At 41.6% G+C, this 8,437-nt stretch overlaps 1 protein-coding gene across 1 annotated transcript; it reads left to right on the top strand.

The window, feature by feature from the left end:
- The first annotated feature begins 394 nt into the window (after positions 1 to 394).
- LRRC10B (leucine rich repeat containing 10B) lies at positions 395 to 7,288 on the top strand. Its single transcript, XM_075187504.1, has 3 exons — positions 395 to 1,228; positions 1,998 to 2,125; positions 7,168 to 7,288. The coding sequence occupies exons 1-3, from the start codon at positions 395 to 397 to the stop codon at positions 7,286 to 7,288; spliced, it is 1,083 nt and encodes a 360-aa protein (XP_075043605.1).
- The last annotated feature ends 1,149 nt before the right edge of the window (positions 7,289 to 8,437 follow it).

The raw sequence follows: 8,437 nt of genomic DNA, 5'->3' as shown, positions 1-8,437 counted from the left end.
CTTCAATGTTCAGTCCAACCTTGATTGTCAGCATTTAAGTGCAGGAGAAGATATTTTTGAAGGCTCAGGAAAATATTTGAAGTTTGTGTTTGTTGTTTTGGATACACATGGTCAGTTGGTACTGTACTGTAGCAAGAGAAACTTGAGGAGGATCCATGAATATTTAACTATGACTGCTTAAGTTTCATTAGCAAATAGAAAGAGGCAGAGAGCGCACAGTAAAGGGACAGTTAATGTGTGACTGGCTGAGTGTTCAGCAATATATTTCTGGTGGTCTTATAATATTCCCTGAATGCTGTTCCTCAGTGTTCTAGACTATCTAGATCTTTGCTCATTTAGACCTAATCACTGCAAGTGGCAAAGTTAAGTGTGCTTAATTCCTGGTGACATTCAGATGGGTGGAGCATGTGGCTCTGTGCCCACGGCGGCAGGGGAAGGAGGCACAGATGAGCCTTTACCTGAAGATACAGAGGAACAGCTGAGTTCTGGCGATGGCACCCTAGAGCTAAGTGGGCGCAAGATGGCACGTCTCCCAGCATCAGTATGTACCCTGACTGATCGGTTGTATAAGTTGTACCTGAGTGGCACAATGGTGTCTGAGTTACCAGATGACCTTTATCAACTTAGCAATCTGCGCACCCTGGCACTTGATGCAAATCGATTACCTGAGTTGCCAGATGCCGTGTGTTCTCTTCCACATCTGGGTCGCCTCTACTTAGGGGCAAACCGACTACAGGGACTCCCACCAGCCTTTGCACGTCTCCAAACACTGCGTACTCTATGGATAGAGCGCAACTTTTTGCATCACTTCCCATCGGTACTACTTAGCATGCCTGCCCTGCGCTGTCTGCAAATGGGTGACAACCGTTTAAAGGGACTTCCAGGGGACATTGCAACATGTATGCCAGGCCTCAGAGGTCTATGGCTCTATGGAAACAGATTGGAACGTGTACCCAAAGTTCTTCTACGTTTACATGGACTTGAAATTCTGGATCTGGATCGCAACAAAATTGCAATATATCCTGATATGAGTGTAATGAAGGGACTGCGCTTACTTTCCTATGACCACAACCCCGTGACTGCACCACCTAAAGTAGGAGAGACTGTTACCCTGGTAGGGGAAGGTGCCCAGGAGTTTATGGAGGAACGGGAGGAGCGCAGGAAACAGAAAGAGGAGGAGGAGATGGAGGAACGGGAAAGGCAGCAGCAAGAGAAGGAGGAGGAAAAGGTGGAGGGGGGTGAAGGAGATGGAGAAGGGGAGGGAGATCAGGAAGAAGAACTGTTTGAGGAGGAGGAGGAGGAAGAGGAGACAGGAAACCATAATATTAACCATTACTCTGATGATAGGGATGAGGACTACTATCTAGAAGAAGACGGATATTACATGGAAGAGGAAGAGGAGGGCTATTATCCTAGTGAAGGAGAGAACTATTATGTGAGAGGAATTTACTAAGCAGTCATTGATTTAATTGCAAATCTTGCAGAGGAGAAATTCAGATAGCTATAACCATGGACTTGTTTTATCTATATATATATATATATATATTACAGATGTTTAAAGGGAAACTTAACACAAATAAATGTCCAAATAGCAAAAGTGACATTTGTCATTCCCACCAGTAGAGTTTCAAACGCAATCGTTTGAATAGAAATGCGTCTAACAGACCTCTCATGGAAACATCTCTAGACTTCTTCATTGTTTCTGTCATATTCACAGTGAGAGAGCCACTGGCAATAGAAGGGATTCTACTTTGCAGGTATCGTGTGTCCCTGAGAGCAGAGCATCCAGGGGCCCTGCTTTTTGTGTCAGTAGAAACCATTACCTTGTTAATTTCCTACATTTCAGACTTTGGCAATAGAATTCAGAACAAATAATGAACAGAGCAAGCGCTGTGTGTCACACTGGAGCCTTATCTTGATGGGAAACTATAGACAATTACACAATTCCTCTAATGTAATCTGATGCGCTGTGTACAGCATGTATGTTATCTCTACAGGACGTTCCTTTTACAGTCCAGCAGATGCAACAGATGTACTATGTTTCCATGTTTACTAGAGTGAAGTCTGGCAAGGTCACACCAGGGCACATACTGAACTCAGAGGACAGGAGATATACAAAAACACAGTAAGTTCCCATTTTAAAAGTGCAGATGTATTTACACTGGAGACGCTATCTGTATATGTCTATAAACTTGCCGAACATATTTTATTAATAAATCATATCGAAACCTGATGTAAGTTCTTCTTGTGTCGTCACTATATTATATATATATTTAAATGGTTATCTTCTTGCAAACTCCGATCGCACAAGATACATAATGAATGGGTGACTTACATACTAAAATATAACTTACTTTCCTCTCTTTGTTTGACTAAGCTGTAACATAACAAGCACAAACTAGTTGTGAAAAATGGCATTGTGGCAAAATCATGTTGCACTCGGGGGGAATTTAATATGTGAGGACAAATGTATACTTGACAGGTGGCATGTCCTCGCTCAACTGTGTGTTAAGGAATTTAGATTGTAAGCTCCAATGGGGCAGGGACTAATGTGAGTGGTAAGTGTTCTCTGTAAAGAGCTGCGGAATTGGTGTTGCTATATAAATAAATGGTGATGATGAGGAACTCTAAATTGCATTGTAAAAATAAAGCTGCCAAGTATGTGTGTGCTACATGCAAAGCAGCAAGTATTTTCCCTGCATGCAAAAAAAATAGGTGCATCTGCACCCCTTGCATTGCAACATGGTTTGTCCAGGAGTAAATTTGCCCCTTTGTGTTCTTGCTTTAGTTTGCTCCTATCTCTTCATGAGGCCCTTAAGTGTTTTATTTTCAAGACCTAGTTGTATTTATTGTAGATGACTTTTTAGCTAACTTTTTATGTAATACTACCAGCAGAGGGCGCTCCCGCTTAGGCCATAATCTTACTTACATAGGGACATCTCTGGTGCTTCACAGTTTGTTCTCTACTTATTCTTATTGCTATTCACTGCACTCTCTCTCTCCTCTTTATCCCTTTCTCACATTCACTGCAGTCCACAAACATCTTCTATCTTTCCTCTTCGCAGTTGACATCTAGCTTTATTCTTTTTACCTTTTTTTAAAAAAAAAAATAATCCCTTTATTACGCCTTTTAAATCTAGTACCTTTTATGTAGCTTAAAACCCCAATGAGATTTCTTCATCTCTCCCATCTGATATTTAGCCCCAAATCACTCCTTTCTGTTCTTGTTCTCCAGCTACTCCCACCAATCCGGATTTCAGACTGTTGTCTCTGGTCTGTGTTGTTTAAGCTTTCTGATAATAAATGTATTTTTGCTTATGAGAGTGGGTCTGGAATCCTATTCTTTGAAATATCTCCAGGAGACCTGTTCCTCCCTCCCATCTGTAGTCCTCTCACCATCTGTTAAAAAGCAGTTTCTTCAAATTAATTAATAAATGTTTTTAAAAAGCAACACTTCAGTACGGATGTCATGTAGTATTGGGTGGCCAGATACCTATTCCAGGGAAGTGTGACCAAATATATATCCAGGATGAAATAGGTAACATTATTATATGTATAATGTGCTTCAGCATAGGTAAAATAGCATTTTCCAGGATAAATGTACTCACAATGTTATATTCAAGGAATCAGTCCATTGTAGAGCTCGTATACTGTAGTATACCTGTGGGCTGAATACAGCCTTTAAATTCATTAAGAACTGGTGTCACTAGTTCCTATTGAATGCATAGGCAGAGTGTTGGTAGAGTCCATACAATGTTCCTAGTGAATGCATAGGCAGAGTGTTGGTACAGTCCATACAATGTTCCTAGTGAATGCATAGGCCGAGTGTTGGCACAGTCGATACAATGTTCCTAGTAAATGCATAGGCAGAGTGCTGGTACAGTCCATACAATGTTCCTAGCGAATGCATAGGCAGAGTGTTGGTAGAGTCCATACAATGTTCCTAGTGAATGCATAGGCAGAGTGCTGGTACAGTCCATACAATGTTCCTAGTGAATGCATAGGCAGTGTGTTGGTACAGTCCATAAAATGTTCCTAGCGAATGCATAGGCAGAGTGTTGGTAGAGTCCATACAATGTTCCTAGTGAATGCATAGGCCGAGTGTTGGTACAGTCCATACAATGTTCCTAGTGAATGCAAAGGGCAGTGTGTTGGTAGAGTCCATACAATGTTCCTAGTGAATGCATAGGCAGAGTGTTGGTAGAGTCCATACAATGTTCCTAGTGAATGCATAGGCAGAGTGTTGGTACAGTCCATACAATGTTCCTAGTGAATGCATAGGCAGAGTGTTGGTACAGTCCATACAATGTTCCTAGTGAATGCATAGGCCGAGTGTTGGTACAGTCCATACAATGTTCCTAGTGAATGCATAGGCCGAGTGTTGGTACAGTCCATACAATGTTCCTAGTGAATGCAAAGGGCAGTGTGTTGGTAGAGTCCATACAATGTTCCTAGTGAATGCATAGGCAGAGTGTTGGTAGAGTCCATACAATGTTCCTAGTGAATGCATAGGCAGAGTGTTGGTACAGTCCATACAATGTTCCTAGTGAATGCATAGGCAGAGTGTTGGTACAGTCCATACAATGTTCCTAGTGAATGCATAGGCCGAGTGTTGGTACAGTCCATACAATGTTCCTAGTGAATGCATAGGCAGAGTGTTGGTACAGTCCATACAATGTCTGCCTCCGCTGGATCGCATATACAACATGCAATCGATGTGCATCACAAAACACCTTGGCTTTAGCCTAGATGGTCCTCCCTGCACACATTAACGTGCCCACCTTCTCTCCGCTCTCGGAGGACACCTCTGTTACATGGATGTGTGCCTTGGTGTGCAGTGGTAAGAAAATACACCTGGAGAGGTGCATTGTGCAAAAGTGTAAATGTCAAGGGTACAACAGTTTATCCGTTTAGAACCACACATTACAGTAACTAAAACTTCTAATTTTTTTCCTAAATTATTAAAAGTCTTATTCTAATTTATACCTTAAATTAAGCAATTTATCATGAGAATGAGAGGGTGTCGGGGCTTTCCTTATTACATGTGACACTGTTGTGTGATTGAAGCTTTGTTTTACAAACGCATTTCATACTTGCCAACTTTGGCAGCATGATCTCCGGGAGGGGGCTCCGTCATGGGGATGTGGCGATGTGTATCCCGCCGTTAGGATCTGATCTCCACTGGATCAGAGCTAGCCCACAAATCAGGAAAGTAAAGTAAAAAACACTCGCTGAGCTTACTCCATCCTTAGCAAGTTACACCCTGTCTGCACCCAACCCCTCCTGTCCTCCGTTCCCCACCGACCTGAGCAAACTTCTGTTCCCAATAGAAATCTAGTTTCTGTTTGTAGACTGGGCTGAATCTTTCTTACACACTATAAAAGTATAGAGAAAAGGGATATCGCAGTTCTGGATTTCCACTGGGTCCCAAGTCATGTTTTCATGATATCTCTTGTAAAATGGACTGACTGAGCTACTAGACTTACTGTGTGATCCTCCTCTGTCTGTAATATAAGAGCGGGTGTAATAACCCCACCATAAGCTGTTAGCCACCAGTTCTAGGCATCTCTTCTACTAACCCTGCTTCAAAGTCATTCATTCATCTCATAAAAAATTTACTTTTTTGTCAAGTTTGTATATCTGAACACTTGTAAAACTCATAAAATTGGTGATGCCCTGAACAGTGATGCCGTTTTTAAACCTAGGTGGGTAATTAATATTCATTTAAATTACCCACTCAGAAACTTCTATAACCACTTGGCTCGAGTCTGCTGTGATCAGGAAGATGATCTCATATGTTATTCCATCTTACTTTACTGTGACAATAATAATACATCCCTTGTGATTTCACTTTCTGAAATCCTATAGCTCTGCACATTAGTCTTGGCAAAAGCTATGGCTCTGCACATTAGTCTTGGCAAGAGGTATGGCTCTGCACATTAGTCTTGGCAAAAGCTATGGCTCTGCACATTAGTCTTGGCAAGAGGTATGGCTCTGCACATTAGTCTTGGCAAAAGCTATGGCTCTGCACATTAGTCTTGGCAAGAGGTATGGCTCTGCACATTAGTCTTGGCAAAAGCTATGGCTCTGCACATTAGTCTTGGCAAGAGGTATGGCTCTGCACATAAGTCTTGGCAAGAGGTATGGCTCTGCAAATTAGTCTTGGCAAGAGGTATGGCTCTGCGCATTAGTCTTGGCAAGAGGTATGGCTCTGCACATTAGTCTTGGCAAAAGCTATGGCTCTGCACATTAGTCTTGGCAAGAGGTATGGCTCTGCACATTAGTCTTGGCAAAAGCTATGGCTCTGCACATTAGTCTTGGCAAGAGGTATGGCTCTGCACATTAGTCTTGGCAAAAGCTATGGCTCTGCACATTAGTCTTGGCAAGAGGTATGGCTCTGCAAATTAGTCTTGGCAAGAGGTATGGCTCTGCACATAAGTCTTGGCAAGAGGTATGGCTCTGCACATAAGTCTTGGCAAGAGGTATGGCTCTGCACATTAGTCTTGGCAAAAGCTATGGCTCTGCACATTAGTCTTGGCAAGAGGTATGGCTCTGCGCATTAGTCTTGGCAAAAGCTATGGCTCTGCGCATTAGTCTTGGCAAGAGGTATGGCTCTGCACATTAGTCTTGGCAAAAGCTATGGCTCTGCACATTAGTCTTGGCAAGAGGTATGGCTCTGCACATTAGTCTTGGCAAGACTACCCAAGAGTTTTTGACCCACAGTCAATCCTCCTGAAATTATATGATTATTTCTTAACGTGAATTCAGTCCTATGAGAGACCAGATATGTCTTTGCCAAGTGATCTAGGTGGAGATGTATCAAACTGCGTATTTTTTTATACGTTTTTAAAACCACCAACAATTTTTGGGGTTGCGTTAAAATGTAATTCTGTATTTCAACAACTGCTCCTCATTCACTGAGAGTTATGTACAAATACCAGTTTATCTTGTGACAGATGCACTAGTCTGTAAAACCATTATGGCACCTGATACCAGTTGCATTTGTTGCACCCAAAAACTTATTTAAAATAACTTATATAAAAGAAAACATGGGCTCTTAACAGCAAACTTAAATTTACAATACTTATATTGAGTGACTTTTATTCTTTACTTATATCTCATATTGTGTTGCTTTCCATACCTTCTTCTGTTTCTATTCCCTTTTAGTCTGAGTATGTCTGTAGACACCTACAGTATACCTCCCAACTGTCCAGATATGGTCCTTATTAAACAGCTTAAAGTGTACGTGTTGCCTATATACAGTGAAGTCGGCCATCTTGTTGGCTGAACCAATATTCAGCCTACAATATGGCTGCCTCGGTTTTGTGTAGACGACGAGTAGACATTAACCGAATAGTTTTAGCATCCTGACGCTTTACAATTCCCTAGTGTATGGCTGTAAAAACAGCCAGTAGATAGAAACACATATTATGTTCGGATAGAAGTGCCTTGAGCCAGTTTATGTTTTAAGGCAACCAATCGCCCTGAAGTGTTTTCTAAAGGTTATTTTTTACAGCCGGCTGTGAAGTGTTTTGCTATTATGGGCAGAGTTAAAATCTCACATCTTTGGAATGAGTTTGAACAAAATGAAATAGCTGAAGTACGAAATATTTCTCCTTATAGAGATGATAAGAGCCTGCACACCATCAGCTGGTAGATAGATTCCTGGCTGGCAGAGGTGATTTATGTAGAGAACGCAACCTCCAGCCAGCAGAAGGACTTAGAATGAATGTGGGCAGGTTTCCATGAACAGCGCTATTACCTAGGGGATCAATGATATTACTTGTGCTCAGGCGGAGATGCTGAAGATCGAGAATCAATCTTGTACATTTATTGTTTTCTGACTGAAGATTGTCCGACCTCGTGATTTTATTAAACCTGTACTGAAATTATTTTTTACCAAATTCTGTTTTGCTTTAGTGTGAGGATGTCAGTTACGTGTCTAGGGCTAGGTATTTGTCAGATAATATGTATTTCTGGAAGGGGCATAAGCATAGGCGGAGGGACGCGGATCACGGGCAAGTCATGAGCCTCCTTCTTTGCATCAGCAGCAGTTTTATTATTATTATTATTATATTATTATTTATACTTTTATATCATTTTGATGTGAGCATTGTACACCACAGAACTGCCCGGTACTTCACTGGGTGTGCTTCCTGGCCCTAACCCCGGACTACATAGTACAGAAATTGCGGGAGGACAGTACATGCCAATTTTTGTGGGCTGGACTACAGCTCAACCATACACAACATAGAAACATAGAATTTAACAGCAGATAAGAACCATTTGTCCCACCTAGTCTGCCCATTGTTTTATTAACCTTTGGCAACCTCTAACCCTATTTGATCCTTTATTCTTTATAAGGATATCCTTATGTCTATCCAAAATAGGTTTAAACTGCTCCACTATATTACCCTCAACCACCTCTGATGGGAGG

The sequence above is a fragment of the Mixophyes fleayi genome, chromosome 10 (assembly GCF_038048845.1).
Source record: "Mixophyes fleayi isolate aMixFle1 chromosome 10, aMixFle1.hap1, whole genome shotgun sequence".
Taxonomy (NCBI): domain Eukaryota; kingdom Metazoa; phylum Chordata; class Amphibia; order Anura; family Limnodynastidae; genus Mixophyes; species Mixophyes fleayi.
This window is presented reverse-complemented; position numbering and strand designations above follow the sequence as displayed.

Excerpts from the sequence above, each read along its gene's own strand:
- LRRC10B (XM_075187504.1), top strand. The coding sequence starts at position 395 with ATGGGTGGAGCATGTGGCTCTGTGCCCACGGCGGCAGGGGAAGGAGGC. Across the intron at positions 1,229-1,997 it reads AAGAGAAGGAGGAGGAAAAG|GACGTTCCTTTTACAGTCCA; the intron begins GTGGAGGGGGGT and ends TTATCTCTACAG. Across the intron at positions 2,126-7,167 it reads AGGAGATATACAAAAACACA|TCTGAGTATGTCTGTAGACA; the intron begins GTAAGTTCCCAT and ends ATTCCCTTTTAG.